This window comes from Octopus bimaculoides, chromosome 26, assembly GCF_046866305.1.
Source record: "Octopus bimaculoides isolate indiv1 chromosome 26, ASM4686630v1, whole genome shotgun sequence".
Lineage (NCBI taxonomy): Eukaryota > Metazoa > Mollusca > Cephalopoda > Octopoda > Octopodidae > Octopus > Octopus bimaculoides.
In genome coordinates this window covers 15,069,022-15,094,171 of record NC_142953.1, presented here as the reverse complement: position 1 = coordinate 15,094,171, position 25,150 = coordinate 15,069,022, and the positions used below count along the sequence as shown (strand labels likewise).

General features: G+C 36.2%; 1 protein-coding gene across 1 annotated transcript in view; it reads right to left on the bottom strand.

The window, feature by feature from the left end:
* The window catches only part of LOC106872586 (cytochrome P450 3A30), a 35,615-nt gene extending 14,581 nt beyond the window's left edge, over positions 1 to 21,034 (bottom strand). The window contains exons 1-5 of the mRNA XM_089343024.1: positions 20,974 to 21,034; positions 17,929 to 17,935; positions 12,622 to 12,715; positions 9,010 to 9,062; positions 4,485 to 4,581 (exon numbers count right to left, since the gene is read on the bottom strand). Coding sequence (XP_089199150.1) covers positions 4,485 to 4,581; positions 9,010 to 9,062; positions 12,622 to 12,715; positions 17,929 to 17,935; positions 20,974 to 21,034 — 312 coding nt within the window. The remainder of the gene's footprint in view (positions 1 to 4,484; positions 4,582 to 9,009; positions 9,063 to 12,621; positions 12,716 to 17,928; positions 17,936 to 20,973) is intronic.
* Between the last annotated feature and the right edge of the window lie 4,116 nt (positions 21,035 to 25,150).

Here is a 25,150-nt window from a genome sequence, read left to right as displayed (position 1 = left end):
TTTGTCTGTATGTTTGCAAAATTATTGGAAAACAGCTGAATGGATTTTCAGCACATTTGGCAGAAATACTCATTGGGTGAGTGGAGTGAAATGATGAACATTAGGTTTGATTATCTTTGAAAAAGAAATTTTTTTAAAATTGAACTTACAAATTTCCTGATAAGCAAATGGTCATATTATATTGTTCACTTTCTTTTCCATATGAATTGAACCTCACCTGCATGTGTATATATCATGGTGCACCTATGCACATAGACATGTGTGTATATGTACATACATACATGTATACATACATACATACATAAGTACAAACACAGACATGCAATTGTGTGTGTGTATACACTGATGGATTTGAGAGTTTCGTTTATTTACAAGTTGATTTCTTAATTTCACTGGAGTATAAATACCTATTCTTCTGTTCTTTTATTTGTTTCAGTTATTTGACTGTGGCCATGCTGGAGCACTGCCTTGAGTCAAACAAATCAACTCCAGGACTTATTCTTTGTAAGCCTAGTATTTATTCTATCAGTCTCTTATGCCGAACTGCTAAGTTATGGGGGACGTAAACACACCAACATTGGTCGTCAAGCGATGTTGGGGAGACAAACACAGACACACACATATGTATATGATAGGCTTCTTTCAGTTTCCATCTACCAAATCCACTCACAAGGCTTTGGTCGGCCTGAGGCTATAACAGAAGACACTTGCCCAAGGTGCCATGCAGTGGAACTGAACCCGGAACCATGTGACTGATAAGCAAGCTTCTTACCACACAGCCATGCCTGCAGATATGATGGGGATATTTAAATAAAATAAAATGAATTCAGTTCCATTGAAAGACTTGGGTAAGCAATGCATTGTAAGCCACACTAGAATTTGTGGGAAAATCTATTTGAGTGCAGTGTATGCATGCACCCCCCCACATGCCTTTTTTTCATTATAAATGGCATTGTTTTGGCTTTAAAGAAATATTTAAAGCATTTATATCTTTGTGTGTGTGTATGTATACATACATAAATATGTGTGTGTGTGTGTGTCTGTATATATAAATACATGTGTATGCGTGGGTTGTATGTGTATATTTTTCTCTTTCACTTTATTCTACCCACCTCTCCGTTTTGTATTTAATGATTTATGTGTGCGTGTATGTGTGATTTATATGTATATATTTATATATATATATATATATATGTATGCAGATGTATATGTGTGTGTATGTGCGTTCTTTTACTGAAACCGAATTAGCGATGTCACTGTAACCATAAAAACTTCATTTCATGAAATAATACACAACCTATTTTTTACTTTTCCTTTATGTTTTTATTTTCTATCTTTATCTTTTTTCCCAATTTGCATGATATACTTTCTAACCATCTATTTATTGAAGTGAAAAATTACAATAAAAGTCATACTTATTCAGTTTTCAAATATATAATAATGTACCTAGGATTTTCCATTTCTTAAATATAAGACCTGCCCACATCAGTGAAACTGAGTTCTAGAAGTGTTTTGTGTCCCAGCCACACTTAACAAGAAAATTTCTCACACACTCTACCACAACAAACCAAACTACATCTCTACATCTCTTCTCTTATTTCACTTTCTCATATTTCCCCTTCATGCACTAGGCTTACCTCCCATTCCCCAATCCTGTCCTCTTGGCCTTGTCTCACTGTATCATTGCTCTCTGCTAGCTTTCAACCTGTGAGTTCCACCCATGACCTGTCTCACTGTATCATTGCATATGCCTGGCACTTTGCCCCCATCTCTCTCATGCTGTCTCCCAATCTCTCTCTCTCCTCCTCCTCCTGCACTTCCCTCAGGCTGGGTAATCATGTATTTCCTTTGCAGAAGTGCACCTGTTTCTGTCTGTATTCCTGATCTCTCTCTCTCTCTCCTCTACAGCAAGACACCTGTTTCTGTCTCTCTGCCTCAATATAACCTTTCACCATCTGACACAAGATCACTTCCTCTAATGCCCCCTACCCTCTCAAAAACGTTTTTTTTTCTTTGTCTTGCAAGTACTTGGTGACCCTGTCAGTGCAGGTACCACTTAAAAGCACCCAATCCACACTGTAAAGTGGTTGGCATTTGGAAGGGCATTCAGCTGTAAAAACCTTGCCAAAACTGACCTCACCTATACTTGTACCACGTAAAAAGCAGTAAGACCACTCTGCTGAGTGGTTGGTGTTAGGAAGGGCATCCAGCTGTAAAAATCCTGCCAAAATAGTGACAGAAGTCTGGTGCAGGCTTCTGCCTGGCCGGCTCCTGTCAAACTGTCTCACCCATACTAGCATGGAAGGCAGAAATTAAACGATGATTATAATGATACATACATATGTACATACATGCACATATATGTATAAATGTGCATATATATATACCTATATCTATCTATCTACCTATATATATATATGTATATATATATATATATATATATATATACACACACACACACACAACGTCTTATACACACCCCAACCTGTAACTCCTAAAGTTATATAGGCCACCCCCTGGAAGGATTCTGCATGTCAAGGGCTCTGGTCCATAGCACCACCATCACACCATCTGATGGCATTACAAGACTATACAGGCATGACAGCCAATATCTTCAAAAGCAGGTATACACAGCATATTCATTCCTTCAGGTGCCCTATTTTATCTGGTGACTTCGTAATCATTAGAATAACTCCCCCAACATTAAATGGAATATCCTTGATGGTTCCTCTTCATACAAACCTGGAACTTGCAAATGCCAACTTTGTCTCTGTGAGAGACTTCACATACTTCATCACCTTGCAGTATCCATCAACAAGGAAAATGAACTATGTTGTTGCCACCAGAAGTGTGCTCTGTTAATGAACTTCAAGCCATTAGTAGCTGACAATCTAGCCTAGGCCTGGTTCGTCCACATGCAAGGATACTTAAACTTGCTGTCCATATGGACTAAAACCTCATTCATATTGATAATCCAAACTAGTACCACCAAATTTTAACCCAGCACCACCAAAACTGGTTACAACCAAGGAAAGGCTGTTGCTGCTACTGTGTTAGTTCTTCACTAACCCACAACAAAACCCTGCTCTGCTATGTGTGTGCAGCAAGTGCAAGAAACTGATGTTGGTAAATAAACCAAACTGCAGCTTCCAGACATAACAGCAACAGCTGTCTATCAACATCCTGTGCAACACCAAGTGGGTCTAAGATCAAAGAAAATAACTGATGTCACTTTCAACCAATAATATCACATGACCTGATTTGACCAATGGCAGCCTAACACCTAGAAGCCATCTTGAATTTGTCTCATATCCAGTTCCTTCATCTGTTGACACCTGATGAGTTAAGTTCATTCTATAAGCCTACAAAATGTCAAGTTGCATGGAGCTGAGCCACACTGATTAATATCTATTTCTGTCTGTCGGTCTCTCTCTCTGTAAATATATATATATATAATTATTATAACAAGGGTTATTACTCTAAGTAATACCACAGACTATTACTTATAGTAATAGTCCTTGATATAATAATGTATTTTATATATAAAAAAGAAAATTATATACTTTGTATTAATTTTTTCCTTAACTGGTTTTGCATGCTGACTACTTGATAAAATCTTATATAGGTTTTATCCTTATATATATATATATATATATATATATATATATATATACACATGCACATGCATATATGTATGTGTGTGTATGTATGTATGTATGTTTGTATCAGTGGCATTTGGTGGTTGTTGCATTAAGGGTGTTGCCATAGCCAATGCCACCCAATTCCAAGCTGGGGTATAATAAAAGTTTCCCATTAAGATTTGTGATTAAATTAATGAGTGAGGTTAATTATTCCTAATGAATTTGCCATTTCCAAAGGGTGTGCAGCACACACCTAGCACACCAGGAACATACACCCCTAGTATGTATGTATACATGGATATATGTATATATATGTGTATACATACAGATGTACATGCACACACACACACACACACACACACACAGAATATTCAGAGAGAAAGGCGGCGAGCTGGCAGAACCGTTAGCACGCCGGACGAAATGCTTAGCGGTATTTCGTCTGCCGTTACGTTCTGAGTTCAAATTCCACCGAGGTCGACTTTGCCTTTCATCCTTTCGGGGTCGATTAAATAAGTGCCAGTTACGCACTGGGGTCGATGTAATCGACTTAATCCCTTTGTCTGTCCTTGTTTGTCCCCTCTGTGTGTAGCCCCTTGTGGGCAGTAAAGAAATAGGTATTTCGTCTGCTGTTATGTTCTGAGTTCAAATTCCGCCGAGGTCGACTTTGCCTTTCATCCTTTCAGGGTTGATAAATTAAGTACTAGTTACGCACTTGGGTCGATGTAATCGACTTAATCCCTTTGTCTGTCCTTGTTTGTCCCCTCTATGTTTAGCCCCTTGTGGGCAATAAAGAAATAAGAATATTCAGTGAGAGAATTGATAAGACAGATTAGCAGGTCTTACCGGTCGGTTCCGGAAATTAGCAAAGTTTGTTGACATGATTGTTTTAATCATTTGTAGATCGGTTATCAGTAAATAGGGACTTCGACCTATGAAATACCTGAACAAGAGAAGAACAGAACGAGGTAGTTTACATGACAGGACAAAAGAACAGCAGCAAATACAGAATATACATATATACATATATAAATATATATAGACCCGGCAAATAAAGTGAGTTCACAGCTGTAACCTACACCAGTGTCGCATAACCAGCCCACTCAAAAGTACCTTGGCTTGTAGGGCAACATGCCATGCTTGAGAAGACCTATTGAGTCAAGTACATCAACATCAATGTCAAAATCAAATCAAATGGAAATTGTAGTTGTGAACCCCATGCAGGTGGCACATAAAAAGCACCATCTGAACGTGGCCAGTGCCAGTGCCGCATTGACTGGCTTCCATGCCAATGGCACGTAAAATGCACCATCTGATTGTGGTCGATGCCAACTCCTCTGGCCCCTGTGCCAGTGGCACATAAAATGCACCCACACTACATTCTCGGAGTGGTTGGTGTTAGGACGGGCATCCAGCTGTAGAAACACTGCCAGATCAGATTGGGGCCTAGTACAGCATCCTGGCTTCCCAGACCCCAGTTGAACCATCCAACCCATGCCAGCATGGAACATGGACGTTAAATGATGATGATGATGATAATGATGATGATATATATATATAAATATGTATGTATTTACACATACACAAATGCACACATATACACATAAAGATACAAAGAAAGAATTCAAATGAGTTAAGGATCACTACAGCTGTTTCATACATGTTTTTTATTGATGAATAAACTGATTAGATTGTGAAAAAGTATATGTTGTTCATAATGTTGATTACAAAAGCACAACTTCTATTTCATATTTTGAATGTGTGTGTATATATATACACAACTATGGGACATAACTCCTAACATACTCCCCTGGCCCTTTTTTGCTTCACCACCTTTTTCCAAGCAGCCACAAACTGGATGTGTTAATTCACCTCTGACAATAGAGAACAGTCGCCATATCCCTTTCCATATTGACTACCTCTGATGAGCATAGGGTTATATAATTGGATTGTTACCTGACTCTCCATTGTATTCCTTGTGCGAAACCAATTGGTAAGATCAGCTGTGATGGATATATAATACTGTACTTTTTGGATAATATATGTGTGTGTGTGTATATATATATATATATATATATATGAAAGGCTTCTTTCAGTTTCCATCTGCCAAATCCACTCACAAGGCTTTAATTGGCCTAAGGCTATATTAAAAGACACTTGCCCAAGATTCCATGAAGTAAGACTGAACCTGGAACCATGTGGTTGGGAAGCAAACTTCTTACCCCATGGCCATAACTGCACACACACACACACATACACACACACACACGTATGTATTTATGTGTATATACATAGGCACAGAGTTGTTCAGTCCCACTGCATGGCGCCGTGGGCAAGTGTCTTCTATAGCCTCAGGCTGACCAAAGCCTTGTGAGTAGATTTGGTAGACGGAAATTGAAAGAAGCCTGTTGTATGTATATATATATTATATGTATTTGTCCCCCACACCATCGCTCAACAACTGATTTTGGTGTGTTTACGTCCCCGTAAGTTAGCGGTTCGGCAAAAGAGACTGATAGAATAGGTACTAGGCTTACAAAGAATGAATCCTGGGGTTGATTTGTTTGACTAAAGGCGGTGCTCCAGCATGGCCACAGTGAAATGACTGAAACAAGTAAAAGAATAAAATGCGCAGACAAGAAAAGAGGAGACTAGTGGTTGTGTTCTTTATGGTTTTTGCTTCTAACATTACAGTTAATCATTCTCTGCAGCACTTCTTAAAGCTCCACTCACACACATAAAGTATGTGGATGAACTTTGAGAGGCTTTTCATGAATATGCATATATGTGTGTGTGTGTATACTGGGTTGACACTACAGCAAGCTATTTGACGTTGGGCTGGGAAGTGGTGCCAGCTGTCCCTGATGTGATGCAGTGATTGCATAAATTTGAGCATGAAAACAGAGCAGACTGTTGCAATGTAGGACAGAGGAACCAGAATGTTCTCTGCCAGAATTGTTTGGTTCTGTTGAAGGAAATAAGTGGGAGTAAGCACTGAAATTCTTGCAGAGTGTAATTGACAGTTGATGAAAGAAACATAAGGACGTGCAACAAGCATGTGACACACATACATGTGTGTATGCATGTGTGAGTATGAGTGTGTTTGTGTGCATATGTATATATATATATATATATATATATATAAATATATATAAATATGGTGATATATATATATATATATATATATATATATATATATATATGTATATATATATATATATATATATGTATATATATATATATATATATATATATATATATATATATATATATATATATATATATATATATATATATATATATATTAATAGTTATCCCCAAGCCAACATGGCAGTCCCAAAATTAGGACGAAAGCTGTCCTAATTTTGGGACTGCCATGTTGGCTTGGCGATAACTATTAATTTCCAGTACCGCTGCCGTAGTCTCCTTTAGAGAGACTTAGAAATATTAATAACTCTCTCTCTCTCTATATATATATATATATGCATACACACATACATACATACATACATAAAGAATTAGGGACTCTCTGTGTCTTATGTTTCTTATATGTCATTGTTTACAACACAATTTTTCATTCATTTATATATATATGCATACATACACACACACACACATTCATTATATATACAAATACACACACACACTCATTATGTATACAAATACACACACACATATATATACACATACATACACACACATACGTACACACGCATACATACATATATATATATATATATATATATATATATTATACACACACACACACATACATATATAGCCATTCCAGTTTATGAAACTCTTTTTAGGAGACGCAGTTATAGTCGTCCTAGATTGTTGTAATTCTTGTATATTATTGTTATAAATTAAACAAGCTGACTTGCAAACTTTTGATATTCCAGATGGAAAGAGAAGGCTATAACAGCACACCAAACACACCCTACTAAATAGCGCTTGTTACCGCTGACTACTTTGCAGAACGTTTGGCAGCTCTCTATGCAATTACTTTTGTGTTAAACCAAGCAAAAACACAACAAAAACTTTAAGAAATGCTCCAGACTGGTCATGGATTAACTTGTATGATCTGAGTATCTGCTTTTCAGGGACAGTGGTGAGAGACAATGAGAGGTGTTGGAGGCACAGGGACATCAGAACATCAGAGCCTGTTGAGAAAATTCACAATTTTCTAGATGAAGATGTAACGTGCCTACAAAGACAATAAGCATTCAGATTGGAGTTGGTGTGGCAATTGTACACAGAATTATTCCTGAAGATCTGAATGTGTGCAGAATTTATGCTGGGTGCTTAGTGACAAACAGAACGAAAGATGTGTTGTAGACAGGAGAGGGATAGTTGAGCTCATTACGTCCAGTCCAATAGTACAAGAGTATCTGTTGACCTGTGAAGAAAGCTGGATTTACTGTTATGATCCAGAGACCAAAAGACAGAGTGTTCAGTGGAAGCATCCTGGCTCCCCTAGACCCAAGGAGGCCAGGCAAAAGAAATTTACCAGCAAGGGCATCATCTACATCCACTAGACCCCACCTCTGATCAGACGGTCAGTAAAAAGTACTTGGTGGAGGTTCTGAGGGAATTCAGGAGGAGATTTTGTCTCAAAAGGCCAGAGTACCTGCACCAGGAAAATGCACCAACCCACACTTCCACCCTGGTACCCAACCACTTGACAGAGACGGCTATCAAAACTGTCCCTTGCCCTCCCTATAGTCCAGACCCTTACTCTCTGGGATGTTTGGTTGTTCCACAAGCTGAAGGAGGAGATAAAGGAAGCTGTGACAAGGGTACTGGACCCCTTCCCTTTGGAGGACTTCCAGGGGGAGGGGCCCTTCATGAAATGGCTGGAGCATGACAACAAATGCATTGAAGTGAGAAGGATCCAACAATGATGATGATGATGATGATGATATATGTATGTGCATGCATGTGTATATATATATACACGTGTGTATATGAGTGTGTGTGTATATATATGTGTGTGTGTGTGTGTGTGTATCATCATCATCATCATCATCATCGTTTAACGTCCGCTTTCCATGCTAACATGGGTTGGACGATTTGACTGAGGACTGGTGAAACCGGATGGCAACACCAGGCTCCAATCTAATTTGGCAGAGTTTCTACAGCTGGATGCCCTTCCTAACGCCAACCACTCAGAGAGTGTAGTGGGTGCTTTTACGTATATGTATATATGCGTATTTGTAAATATATGCGTATGTGCGTGTGTGCATATTTGTATGTATATGTGTACACACACACACACTCACACACACACACTCACACACAGACACACACACATACACGCATGCATATATCTTCATATAAACAATATAGATATCTAAAAAGGTTCACTTACCCTGTTACACTTCCAAACTTTTTACACCATTCTTTCTCAAGAAGATATCGAGGCTGCAACAACATTTAACAAGGAATTGGTTTTACAAGACATATAAAAACCTTTGTCCTCACCCATCCCCACCCTCTTTATTTCTGCTGTCTTTTCAACAATGGTGCCAGGACCTCAACATTGCCCTGGGAATGGTATTCTTTATTCATTGACTTGTTTGTGGTGGTGGTGGTGGTGGTGGGAGGAGTGGGGTGATGAAATTTTACTTTTTCATTATTTCTATAAGAACAGTTAAACCCCATTCTACAAGAGTTAATTCCAGGTATTTACAAATGTCACGGGCACTGCACCTTCTTTGGCTATCTTGTATAAAAAAAAAGACATAAGTAGATGTTATACATACACACATACATAATATACAAAGCATGGGGATTTAGTTTACAGATGATCTAAACAATTAGGTACACTTGGTAAGTACTGTAACAGGTTACTGGGGCTCCAAGGTCATAGCTGGGACGGTAGTTATGGAGCCATCTCTACTCATTTTTTCAAATATATATATGTACATATATAAATAATTAATAATTAATTAATTTTACCCTTTTATTATCATATACATATGTATATATATATATATATATATTTGGAGAGAAGATTTTTTCTCAAAGAGTTAAGATTGAGAAAAGAACCTTTTTAGAAAGTTGAAAGGCACTAACCTTTCAGAAGAGATTTCACAAAATGTATGTGGCTTTTGCTTCTATAGATGTGCAAGCGCTAAGCAAAAGCCACACACATTTGGTGAAATCTCTTCCCAAAGGTTAGTGCCTTTCGACTTTCTGAAAAAGTTCTTTTCTCAATCTTAACTCTTTGAGAAAAAATCTCTCCAAATATTATAACTGTATCAAGGAATTTCCAAAACGCACCAAATATATATATATATATATATAAAGGAATACCAAAATTGGGACAAGAACGCAAAACATCCAGACAGACGATACAAAAAAAAACAAGGACGGGTCATTTGGAGTTTTCTTTCTTCAGTCAAATTCCAGATTATATATTTATTTATTTATTTATGTGTTTCAGCCAAGTGGCTGCGGTCATGCTATATATATATATATATATATATATATATATATATATATATATATATATATATATACATACAATGGGCTACTTTTAGTTTCCATCTACCAAATCTACTCACAAGGCTTTGGTCAGCCCAAGGCTATGGCAGAAGGTGCTTGCCTAAAATGGTCACACAGTGGGACTGAACCCTGAACTATGTGGTTGAAAAGCAAATTTCTTACTACACAGTCACAACTGCACCCATAACTACATATAATTACAAAACTACTAAACCTTGTTTACCTTCTTTTGTTATCTTATTTGCAGATTAACTCACTGCAATAATAATAGATAATACACAGCAACAGGGGGAGGGGAGCTGGTTTTTGTTGTGTTGCTTTTATCAAGTTTTTTGAGTTTTTTACCTTTTTCATTCTTTTTGGTGGAAGCAGTTTTCTAAACATTTGTTTTCCTCGTTTCTTTTATCTTGTCCCAAGTTAATAAATGTTACAGGTCATATAGTGCTAAACACTAAATAATATCTTTTGATATGACCAATATCAGATACAAAGAGGGCAGGTTTATTGAAAAGTGGAATGTTCATTTTTTTACCAAATAAATTGAAACAAAGGCAACATATCGCTAGAGAGGTAATATAGAACCATGAATTGCAAAGTATTGAAGCCTGATTCATGTGGTTGAAAGACAAACTACTTAAATGCAAAACCATGGTACAGCATGATATACACATAATACAATAAACATGATATATATATAGCATCATCATCATCATCATCGTTTAACGTCCGCTTTCCATGCTAGCATGGGTTGGACGATTTGACTGAGGACTGGTGAAACCGGATGACAACACCAGGCTCCAATCTAATTTGGCAGAGTTTCTACAGCTGGATGCCCTTCCTAACGCCAACCACTCAGAGAGTGTAGTGGGTGCTTTTACGTGTCACCCGCACGAAAACGGCCACGCTCAAAATGGTGTCTTTTATGTGCCACCCGCACAAGCCAGTCCAGGGGCACTGGCAACGATCTCACTCGAAAATCCTACGGGAGCCAGTCAGGCGGTACTGGCAACGGCCACGCTCAAAATGGTGCATCTCATGTGCCACCCGCACATATATATATATATATATATATATATATATATATAGGTATTGTAAATATTAGAGGTAATACTTAATAAGTGTAAGCACCTGTATATGCCAGATAGTGGCCGAGGTGAAAGAATATATTAAAACATAAAATGAAAACAGAACACAAAGGATTCCGCGGTACACGTGTTTCATGCTTTATACACAAACAGTCGTTGCATCATTATATGAGTATATAATTGATAGAAAGCATGGTTTAAAGCTATCTTCAGCCGCAAACATTTTCAGTCCCAAGATTACATCACAAAGAAAAAAGAAAAAGAGAGAGAAAAAGGAAAAGTCCACTTAGTATTATCCATTGTAATATGATGTCATTAGACGGAATTTTTCATAAAGAATGAAATATGTAACTTCTACGTTTCTCCACTCATCTGTATTATATATATATATATATAATAAATAATTTGGATAAATGAGTATAAGCCGATTAGTGTGTTTATATGTTGAGTAGAGCACCAGCACAATTTAGGCTACCAGTTGTCATTCACAGTTGTGGTACACTTCCGTTAGATCTACTTCAGGAACTCCCTGGTGTCAGTTAGGGTAATAGCATTAATTAATAGGAGATGGATTTCACATTAGACTTTTATTGGGTCCAACATATGTTTCGAGCCATCAGTCTGGGTCTCTTCAGATACATTGATAAAGAAGTCTAACTAGAGATTTTTAGTGTTGGCTGGGTTGTTGTTATATGCTCATCAAATAATGAGACTTCTTTATCAATGTACCTGAAGAGACCCAGACAGATGTGTCAAAACATGTTGTGCCCAACAAAGGTCTAATATGAAATCCATCTCCAATTAATTAATACTATATGTATGTGTGTGTGTGTGTATATATATATATATATATATATATATATATATATATTGAAATTAAAATCCAGAAAATGGAGAAGTACCGTTAATATAATTTATTAACTGCAGAAATTCAACATGTTCTCTTACAGCTGTTTTGATTTTGCCCAAAAGAATTAAATTCCAGGAATTAAAACATTTTGTTGGACAAAATCTTGTCAGAGGAGTGAAAAAGACATCGTTATTAACACTACTTCTCCATTTTCTGGATTTTAATTTGAATATTTATAAACCAAGATTTATACTTAAACCTATTCTTTTAGGAATATTACTATTCACAACAAAATAACAGGTAACAAACCAGTAATTCATTGGATATTTTCTATCCCTTAAGGTGGGTTTTTTTTAACCCCTCTCTCTCCCTCTTTCTATGCATATATATATATATATATATATATATATATATATATATATATATACACACACACAGACAACCCCCCCCCCCCCACATGATATAGCAGATAATTACACAAAATTTAGAAGGATGCACCCTTACCGGCCAGTTTAACAAGTTGTTTGAAAATATTCACCTTTTTAAATGAATCCAAGTTTCCAATGAAGTGTTTGGGTTCTGGTCCTGGAATTCCATGGGATTTAAATAATGAAAATGGTTTTGCTCCATAACTAAAATAACAAAATATAATCAAAGTTATTAATGAAAATAAAACAAAAAAAAACTGGCACTTTGCAATTACGATGAGTAAATTCAGTTTTGCAAAGAATATAAGAAAGTTAATTAGTTACAGCATGAAGAAATGGAAAGTAGGTCTCTCCTCAGGTGATACAGCCTTAGGGAAAGTTAATATCAAGTGAGGAATTTTCCAAGGGAACTCATTATCCCCTTTCATGTTTGTGTTATGTTTAATCCCCCTTTGTTTAGTATTAAGAAAGGCAAAGGCAGGGAATCAGCATAGGGATAGTAAAGGAAACATTAACCATTTGCTCTACATGGATGATCTGAAGCTTTTTAGTAGGAATAAAAAAGAGGTAGATTGCTTAATACCAACTGTAAGACTCTTCAGCAGATATAGGTAAAGAATTTGGCAAAGATAAGGCCAGGAATTTGGTGGGGGAGGTAATTCGATTACATCGACCCCAGTGCTTGACTGATACTTGGTTCATCAACTCCAAAAAGATGAAAGGCAAAGTGGATGAACTGCTGTTGAGTATTTCACTTAGCATGCTAACGATTCTGCCAACTCATCTTAATAATAATAATAATAATAATAATAATAATAATAATAATAATAATAATCCTTTCTATTAAAGGCATAAGGACTGAAAATTGGAGGAGGAGACTAATCGATTACATTCACTCCAGTGTTTCACTGGTACTTAATTTATCGACCCCATAAAGATGAAAGACAAAGTCGACTTCAGTAGAATCTGAACTCAGAACATAAAGACAGACAAAATACAGCTAAGCATTTTACCCAGTGTTGTAACGATTCAGCCAGCTCACTGCCTTAAGCTGTCATCTATTATAATAACTCGAAATTCTGTCTGTCTGTCCGTCCGTCCAAGACCCCTGTATCTCAGTTTACATTTGCTCTACATAGACATATACCTTTTTAGAATCAGGATGATCCCAAGATTGAAAATCTACCCTTCGTCTGGTTCTTGGACATCCAGCATCAGCATCAGGTCTGGATGAGGATTTCTTATATGCTAACAGTTGAAAATCCTAATTATAAAAGAACTCCCAAAATTTGTAAACTTACAAGTTTTTCATTTAAACTCAAAAGTAATACCAAAATTTTGTGAATTTAGAAACTATTTCCAATTCATTCATTTAAAACTAGATCCAAGTTAGAGTGAACTGTTTCATATTCATGCAGTGTTGAAGTTCCACAGAGTTTGTAAATTGAAGCACTTGGAAGGATATATTGAAGAACTTGAACTTTCAGCCCAAATTGGATTTTGGTGGAATCAGTTTATTCAGAGATTTGGATACTGGAAGATTTATGGTTCAGCTTCTGGATCTGGGAAACGGAAGCATTCAGCAAGGTAGTAATAGAGACACTACTTTCCCAAATGGCTGTGGCATTTTCGTCAAAACTATAGAAGTGTTGATTATTAAGGTTTACCCAATCATTGGACATAATTTTCGCTTTGTCAAAGAGCCATACCTGCACCAAGGAATGAAACCACCCAGGTTGTCAATTGGAAATTTATGTAATCAATCAATACTGAAAAAAAATATTATTTCTCAATTGATACTTTTGTGACCCCCAATGAGGCTGTGAATTATCCTGTTGAGTTTCTTAACTCTTCGGATCCTCCTGGAATGTCTTCTCACAAACTGACATTGAAGAAAGGAGTTCCAATCATGCTTTTGAGAAATTTGGATCCTCCAAAGCTGTGCAATGGGACAAGGCAAATACATCCACATCTTTTGGAAGCAGCAATTTTTACTGGCAAGGAAAGAGAGAAAATGTGTTTATTCTAAGAATTCCACTGATTCCAGCAGACATGCTCTTTGAATTCAAGAGACTTTAATTTCCAGTAAGAGTTTGTTTTGCAATATCAATTAACAAGAGCCAAGGACAATCACTGGAAATTGTTGGGCTTCACCTCATGCAGCAGTGCTTTTCCCATGGTCAGCTCTATGCTGGTTGTTCCAGAGTTGGAAATAGCAACAATCTCTTCATACTCTCACCAAATAGCAAAACCAAGAATGTTGTACATCCTGCTGCTTTATAGTGACACAAAATTCTCCAAATGTGATACCCAGTGATTATAAATCTGAGATGGTAGAGTACCAATGAATGCTTTATTATTATTGCTGTCTTTAGTTCTGGGCAGTAGACCCAATTAGTCCTCCGTAGGAGCTGGCTTAAAAGTCCGCACTGAGAGCAGCTTTTCAGCTGGTAGTAACGATAAATAAAAATTACTAAGTTAAAATGTCTCCGCTTAGAGAGTGAGTGCGAAATAAAGGACATTGCCTTCCGTAACATAAACATTTAAAACTTAAACATTCCCTCTAGATATATTGAGGTCAAAGTTCATCTCTCTCACCCTACTTTTAGTCTCTCTCTCACCCTCTCTCTCTTGAAAAAATGAGGTCACAGTTCATTCGTTCTATTTTCTGTCTCTTCCCGTATGTAAACATTAACGGAGTCTTGAATAAGTGGATGGTACCTTATGGTGAAACTAGGGTGTAGTGGGGGAAGAGAAAGAAAGAAAGAGAGAGAGAGAGAGAGAGAGAGAGAGAGAGGGAGAGGTCCTTATGTGGTAATTAGAACTGGTAGAAACAGCAGCCGTATCTCCTTCAAATCACCTCATCTCTCTCTCTCTCTCCCTCTTTCATACACACACATACATGCATATATACATTCACATTATATACACGTGTGTGCGTGCATGTATGTATGTATGTATGTATGTATGTATGTATTTGTAATATGTACATGATTGTATGTATGTATGTATGTATGTATGAATGTATGTATGACTGTACGTACTTAACGTATAGTGTATGTGTGTGTGTACAGTCTCTGTTTATACAATAATTTACCGGCGAAAGATCGCTCCGAACTCCCAAAGTAAGAATATCGTCGCCTTTGCAAGATCGAATATTGAACTGTTTCCTATAAAATAGTTTCCACCACTTAATAAATATAATTACAGTCGCAAAAATACATTTATCCATCGTTAGATGGAAGTTATTTTACCAATTTTGTGGAGTAAAACTAAACTATTTGATGTTTTAGAACCCTAGGCCAGCTCTGCCGGATTAGACCTATGATCAAATGATATTCCAGCCTTGCCTATAGAGCTTTCCTTTCCTTGTTTTAGGTAAAGTGTGATTGGTGAGCGATTTAACAGATATTTCTAGCAGGGACAGTGATGAATTAGAAGACCCGTCGCTGTTGTTTTTTAACCCAAGCCAAATCCCTAATCACACACATCCTATCCACGCAGCTTTTCTTTTTTCCGCTCCAGACATAGTATACGAAGGAGTACATTATCCAGCATGCCATTCTCTCTTTTGAAGACGAAATAATGTATTTTGAGGTATATTTGGCTTTTGTTTCCAAAGATCGAGCGTCCACGGACAGGTTACCTCATAATTACCGCTGTTTACATTTAGCACCGAATCAGCCCTGATCAAGAAGACTAATGACCAAAAAACAGTCGAGCCGTGACCATCACATCTCTTGATTCGAAAGACAATAATATCCAAGACTAGATTATCCAAATATAATCTTCCTCCTATTTTTACGACAATAGAATGTCGAATGAAGGCTTGTTTAGCTGCAATTTCAAGCGACCGATACAGGCCCACATGTTGGTTACTCCTTAATATCGCTTATCATTCATCAAATAACTAAATATTTTTTCTTCCAAAACGAACTTAAGATTTAATCTAATAATGTATATATTCTACTCACCTATAGATGGAAAACAGCAGATAGACCAGGATTAACGTTAATAACAATAAAATAACATACATTCTTTGGCTCTCTTCCTACGTCCTTGCTTGGGTTTGTCTTGCTAAATATCTTTCGTTTATGTTTTCAAATATACACACTGGCAACTGTGTGTATATAACTTGTAAAGTAAACACTACACCAAACAGCTAGATATGTACATCTAATGTGAAGTAGTGTTGTTGCTTGTGTGTCTCTAAACGACTGGTGTGTGCCTGTTATTGTTGTAGTTTAGCCCCGGGTCAGCGCTGATCCAGCACACCGATAAGACGGCTGGGTGCCAACACGGGGACACTTGACTGTTACTTTTAGTAGAGTTTGATTTTCGGTGTATCAGTAGTTTATATTTATACGTGTACAGATAGAGGCGACGAAGGCATGTCTGACTGGTTAACAACTTCACTTAGCAATTTTGTCATTGCGGGTTCGACTACTCAGCTCGGCATCTAGGACAAGCGTCTTCCATAGAATTATCTCTGGCTTCATTCATATCTTATAAGTAGCTTGCTTACCAACCACATGGTTCCGGGTTCAGTCCCACTACGTGGAACCTTGGGCAAGTGTCTTCTACTATAGCCTCGGGTCAACCAAAGCCTTGTGAGTGAATTTGGTAGACGGAAACTGAAAGAAGCCCGCCGTATATATATATATATATATATATATATATATATATATATATATATATATTCTTTACTCTTTACTTGTTTCAGTCATTTTGACTGCGGCCATGCTGGAGCACCGCCTTTAGTCGAGCAAATCGACCCCAGGACTTATTCTTTGTAAGCCTAGTACTTATTCTATCGGTCTCTTTTGCCGAACCGCTAGCTTACAGGGACAAAAACACACCAGCATCGGTGTCAAGCGATGTTGGGGGGGGGGGGGACACAGACACACAAACGTATACACACACATACATATATACGACGGGCTTCTTTCAGTTTCCATCTACCAAATCCACTCACAAGGCTTTGGTCGGCCCGAGGCTATCGTAGAAGACACTTGCCCAAGGTGCAACGCAGTGGACCTGAACCCGGAACCATGTGGTTAGTAAGCAAGCTACTTACCACATAGTCACTCTTGCGCCTATACACAAATGCATAAAATAATTTTTAATTCCATTAGACATTCTAAAATACTATTAAATTTCATTCGATTTTAAGAAAGGTAAAATCGGACAGAACTTATGGGATGACCTGATATTTATAGGAAACTAGCAGAAATACCCGGCGTTGCCCGAGTTAAAGAGAATAATGATATCTAAAAACGCCGTCTAGACTACGCATCATCTTTATATATAGAGATGTATATACACACACGCACCCAAACACACGTATATATATGTATATCAATATAAATATATGAAAGTCAATGAAGTTTCGTAAAAGAAGGTGATCATGTACATACTTTCTTGCTGTTGTGATTATAACACCTCATTGTAAACTATGTTCCTTGTTTTCCCTTGTGGAGCATATACAAATAGGTTTTTTTGTTGCTGCCCACTCTTGAGCAGCCAACATACAGTTGTCCATGTGAGAAGCAGGGCTCTTCCAAGAGAAGACCAGCTACAGACAGTGTTTGACCCTGAGATTTGTTTATGGACATGGCAAAAGTCACACGAAGGGGGAATTGTAGTCTTCTGAATGTAAAAGGAATGTCTGCTCCTGATGGAGTAAGAGGAATTCTTGGAATAAAGACGTCATCCCCTTTTGCACATTCAGAAAGAATGGTAGCCTCGATAACGTGTGACATCATTTTCTAAATAATGCTCATCTGTTATGTTCGGGTTAAAATTTCATCAACATCAAAAATATATGAATTCTCATGGGAGTTATGGCCGTTATGCAAAGAATATAATTTCCAAATTTCATAAAGATCCATTCAGTACTTTTGACGTAGTTTTGGATAAGAAAACAAATGACTAATGTGTGTGTTTGTGTGCATGTGTATGTGATGGGTGTATATATGTATAGATATCTGTATGCATGTATATATGTGTACATATTACATGTACATCTATATATATATATATACATCTACACATATGTATACATATACATGTATGTATAGATCTATATATATATATATATATATATATATATATATATATATATATATATATACATATACGTGTACATCTATATGTAAACATATACATCTCTCTATCTCTCTCTCTCTTTCTCTCTCTCTCTTTCTCTCTGAAAGTATCTGTCATTACAGTATCGAAATGGTGTACATATACATGTATATGTATACATATACATCTCTCTCTGTCTCTCTCTTTCTGTCTCTCTCTTTCTCTCTCTGTGAAAGTATTTGACATGAGTGTTTTTGTTTCACTTTTGACACGTAATACTTAAATAGTGGAGGAGATATTATGTTGCCGTGTGCTCGAACTCTGCAAGAAGTTAATAATTTTTTTTGACTAAAACACAACTGGAACCCTAAGTAAGGCATGTGTAAAATTTGAATGAAATTGGTTGCGTAGTTCTCGAGTTTTAGGGATTCACACAGACAGACAGACAGACAGACAGACACACACACATTCTCATTTTTATATATATAGATTTCATTAAAAAATACCAATTTTTCTGACAGTTACAAAGAAGCATAGTCGACTCGTGTGAATTTTCCGAAAAGCCTCTCACCACCCGAGGAATATATACCTTTCAGTGTGTTTTAATTACGATAATATCGAATTTACATCATTTGAAGGATATTTGTAGAAAGTTTCATTAAAAAATATCCATTTCTCTGGGAATTATGAAGAAACAAAATGGGGGTGGCAGAGTACATTCGTCTCCTAGAGATATAGGAGACGAACACCACTCCTCCATATGATCGGCTTGAAAAATTGTTAAGATATTGAGATATTTAACTATTTTTCTCAACATGAAACCAACGGTAGCCTTAATTCACAAAAAAAGAATTTTTTCTGAAAGTTATGGAAATAAAGCCAACTTGTGCGAATTTTCTGAAATTCCTCCCATCACACTAGGAAAAAAAGCTTTTTCACAACAAATTCCAATATAATCAGAATCTGCACCAACAGAAGGTTATTTGTAGAAAATTTCATTAAAAAAAATATTCATTTTTCTCGAAGTTATGAGGAAACGAATTCACCAGAGCGTCTTTGTGTATGCATGTGTGTGTATCATATATATGTATGCATATATATATATATATATATATATATATATATATATATATATATATATATATATATATATATATATATATATATATATATATATATATATATATTGGTTTCTATTAACCCATTTATTCTATCAGAAGAATTTTTATTCATTAAGATAGAAGAAATACACATAATTATATATATATATATATATATATATATATATATATATATATATGCGAGTAAAAATAAATACAAAAAAGGTGGTTTTTTTGTATGATTGTGTATAGAGGAATATATTATTTTGTTTAAAAGAGTTCCAACACTGTCTGTTTTTTATGTTTTATTTATATTCCTGCAGAACCAATGTGGAGTATAGAATATGGAATATACAATATATAATATAATATACAATATATAATATAAAATAAAATAAAAATGGATGGCACCATGAAATAAAGTATTGAATGTAGATGAAATATTGAGTGTTCAATATAAAGGATCAAATATATGTCATACCGGCCATGACGAAGGGAAATAGCCCTGAAACTCGAGTCGCCTTTATATATTTATATTTATATATTTGATCCTTTATATTGAACACTCAATATTTCATCTACATTCAATACTTTCTTTCATGGTGCCATCCATTTTTATTTTATTTTATTTTCACATTTGATAAACTCGGTCGTAATTGCCAATATTTTATTCCCTGAAGTGTCAACAATAGCGTACGTAGATATTTTATTTATATCCAGAACGGCTTCTTCTGCACGCAACTAATGTTATTTCTGTTGATTTGTTTCTTGTTACTGTTGAAGTCAAGTACGGGCTGGACACCTTTATCAACATGAAAGTATCTCAGAAATATTAAGAGACACTTCGTCCGATTTTTTACTCAAAACACTGATACATTCTCCACGTACGTTTTTCTTTTGTATAGAAGACGGCGTTATTATGTTTCTATAAAGAATGTTTGCTTTAGTTTTCCCACATGTTACACTTTTCACTCAACGAATGGCAGTATATTTCGTTAATAATGAGTCAATTACGAGTCAATGAGTGAATAACAAGTCTGTGTCAATAACAAGTGAATGAGTCGCTGTATATTTCTTAATAACGAGTCAATGAGCCGCTATACATTTTTAGTAATGTGTCAATGAGTCGCTACATATTTCTTGATAATGAGTCAATGAGGCGCTGTATATTTCTTGATAATGAGTCAATGATTCGCTGTATATTTCGTAATCAACTTCGATTCCCCTTCAACACGGCCATATGACTTGTGGTGTTTCACAACATTACACAGTTACCGACATATTTAAGACGTTTGAACATGGGAACATTTTCAACCTCTCCCACAATCCTACGCATCATCTAGTTTAACACCTCAGATCTCAGAAACAGGGGTTATTCCACCCCACCTATTTATTTTAATCCCAACACATATCGAGAAGAATTATAATTAACAACTTCGCCAATTATAATTAACAACTTTATTGATTATAACTAATAACTTCGCAAAACGTTCGTCAATAAGAGATCGATAGAACAAGTACCAGGCTTTAAAAAAATTAAGTGCTGTAATCGATTTATTCCACTAAATCCCTTCAAGGGGGTGCCCCAGCATGGGGACAGTTCAATGACTAAAAACAAGTAAAAGATAAAAAGATAAAAGATAATTAATGGCTGTACCAATTATAATTAACAATTGTAACAATTTACTTCAGCCATTTATTTTACGGTTTGAAACCTCACGAATTTGTTGTCCACCAGAATCTCTCTAGGCTATCTCTTCCCCTTTTAAATAATCTAATTTCTACCCCACTTGACACACACACACACACGTGTTTCCTTTAAATCGTATACTTTGTACCTCCATGATTTTGACAGACATTATAACTATTGTTCCCTGATTTTGTTTGCCCTTTACTCTTACAAATCTTTTCTCTTTACATTAATACACACACACACACATACACATACTTGCATACATACATACATACATTTGTATAGCCATATATTATCTTTTCATAAGGATCGTATTGTATGTAGGTATGTATGTACATATGTATGTTTGCATGCATGTATGTATATATGTCTATATATATATATATATATATATATATGTATAAATGTGTTTGTGTCTGTATATATTATATATGGTACGGTTTAATTGGGTATATTGTAACACCGTCCTTACTTCGTATTATTAATGCCTCTTTTTAGAAACTATCTTTCAAATAGTCGCACCTACATTAACTATACCCAGTCCGACGGATGAACGTGTCCACGTCCTTCGTGTGTCATTTCCAATTTTCCGTATGTTCCTTCGTAGCCTTTCCGTACCACATTTTACTAAAACACACATCCATATATATATATATATATATGCAATTATAATTTCATCATTAAACGCAGTAATATTGACGATAGATTAGAATGCTTACCTAACGGAGGAGTTTTTATTACTTTAAAAGACCACAAACCTAATTTTCACGATAAACCTACTTGTAGATCGTCAAACCCAGCGAGATCTAAAATTGAGCTAGTAGCTAAAAAAATACTAAGAAACATTGATAATAAAATTAGAAAGAACACTAGACTTCGACACTGGGATAATAGTTTTGCTGTAATAGATTGGTTTAAGAACATTAAGAATAAGAGTAAAGCTAGATTCACCCAGCTTGACATTATAGACTTTTATCCTCTATATCTAGATCGCTGCTTGATAAAACCATCCGGTTTGCTAAATCATATATTGATATTGACCCTATAGGCCTGGACTTTATCAGACATGCGATAAAAACACTTCTGTCTAGTAAGGGATTAGTGTGGAGGAAAAAGTCGCGTAATGATAAACTATTTGATGTATCTATGGTGTCGTACGATAGTGCTGATGTCTGTGACCTTGAGGGTTTATTTGTTTTAAACACATTGAGATCTAAGTACCCACCTCATGACGTTGGTCTATAACTACACAACGGTTTGGGTATTTCCCATGGGTGTGATGGTCACACCCTTGACAAATTTAGGAAACAACTTATTTCTACCGACAGTCAATTAGGCCTTAAAATGACAGTAGCTACTAATCTGTTTATAATTGATTTTTTAGATGTTTCCCTAAACCTAAACTCCTCCTTGTATAAGCCTTTCCATAAACCAAATGAAAACTCATTTATATACTTTTATATACTCTTATATACTCATTTATATACTCTTGTCACCCTCCTGTAATATTTAGAAAAAAAAGCTGATAGTTAATATTAGTAACAGAGTGTCTAACCTTTCTTCCTCTAAAGAAATTTTGGACGAAAACAGCCGATACTGCTGTAGATAAAAGTATTTGGTTAAATTTTAAACGACTGGGAGTAACATTTAAAAAAATGGAATGGCAGTAAAGTGCGTTCTAATAAAAGGTTAACGTTTAGTTGCTGAATATAAAAGTCGATCAATTAATAAGGCTGTTAATTGTTCGATATGGTATTAATGTTAGGAAGTTATTTATACGGTAGGTAGTTTCACTACATATCTTTTATTGAAGAGAAGAGGCAGGGTTCACGGCCTTTTACAGGGATTCCAAGATTGTTGTGAGGGAGAGAGTATCTTTGAATGTGAACATGTCTCAAACATATTCCGAGCAAATAGCATTGCAGTATCTGTTCCAACTCACTGACGTGGGTACTAAGCCGTGTTCGGTCAAAGCTAGTGGCATTTGCCTTGAATGAGGAAAATTAGAGAGAGGGAGAGAGAGAGAGATGGAGGGTGGGACAGAGAGAGTGGGGGAAGACTTACATCTATGAGGAACTGGCAATCTTCCTTAAAATAACAACCTCTTCCCAGAATTGAGGTGGTTTTATGGCAAACAAGTCGAAAGGTAAGCTACTAGAAATCGGCACGAACTTTCCGGACAACCCAATATTAATTTATCTTTGAAGCCACTATTGGCTAGGGCATTGTTTATAGTAAGGGGCTGCTATATGCTTTTCCCTGTGACAAACTGTCGCTGATCTCGGTGTGTGTAAATGTATGTATGTGGGCCTGTAGGTATGTCTTCTTACGCATGCTGCTGTTTTTATGAGGTGCATAAACGGTTGAAAGAGGTTCAGATGGCTGTTGATATATTGGTATGATGTTTAGACTGTCTGCTGTCCCATTTTAAAGTCAACTCCGAACGCTGTTTGAGTAACATTTATTTTTACAGGAGGATATCACAATATTTACATAATTATACAGACTAGTGGGAAAGTCTAAGGTGTAATTCAGTGTTTGAGAAACATTGCCTTAATATATTAAATACAAGCAAGGGATTTCAAAGAATGTTTTGAAATCCTGCCATTTAATCAAAACTGCGCTTTTAAGTATAATCGAAATGGATTTAGACGGTATTACTTATTTAGTTTCTTTTAATATGTTTGACAGATTTGACGCGCTTGATCGTTAATGGAAATACAAGATGAATTAAAGAGATAAAACATATATTAATTAAATGTTTATTATTTACAATCCTTAAGGCAGCAAGCTCACAGAAACGTTAGCACGCCGGGCGAAATGCTTAGGGGCATTTCGTACGTCTTTGCGTTCTGAGTTCAAATTCCGCTGAGGTTGACTTTGCCTTTCATCTTTTCGGGTAGCTAAATTAAGTACCAGTCAATGTGATCGACTTACCCCTCCCACCAAATTTCAGGCAATGTGCCTATTGTAGAAAAGATTATTGACAATCCTTATTACATATTTACAAAATAAATGAATAAATACAAACTATATTTCATACGATTATATATACATAGTTAAAAAAAAACAACATGAGCTTACTTACTGAATTAGATACAAACATTCTACATTATAAACAATAGCTAGAGTGTGTGCCACCCTGGACGGCCCTTTCGTTTACCGCCCCCCGGACCCTCCAAAAAGCACATATTGCCTACAGCAATAGTCTACCGCCCCCCTCTAGCTATGCTAGTGATTATATATAACAGGGCACAAACTGTATGCGACGTAGATATACTTAGAAATACTGGTTTATCAAACAGGCATTGTATGTGATCACAGAAAATACTTTACAAACTGTATGAACAGAATTTAATATCTATATGTCTGTCTGTTTTTCTATTAACTATCATATCTCCGTTCTCTTCTGTATGTATCTGTCTACTCTCATGGCTACAACCTTTGGTCTGGAACACGTAAAAGATAAAAGTGTAATATCCACAACTATTTATTAACTTAGGTTATTTTACTTCAATTAAACAATCCATCGATGTATCTTTTAATTTATAGATCTTTGTGACATTTCGTTATGGTAAGGCGGCGAGCTGGTAGAAACGTTAGCACGCCGGGCGAAATGCTTAGGGGTATTTCGTCTGCCGTTACGTTCTGAGTTCAAACTCCGCCGAGGGCGACTTTGCCTTTCATCCTTTCGGGGTCGATAAATTAAGTACCAGTTACGCACTGGAGTTGATACAATCGACTTAATCCCTTTATCTG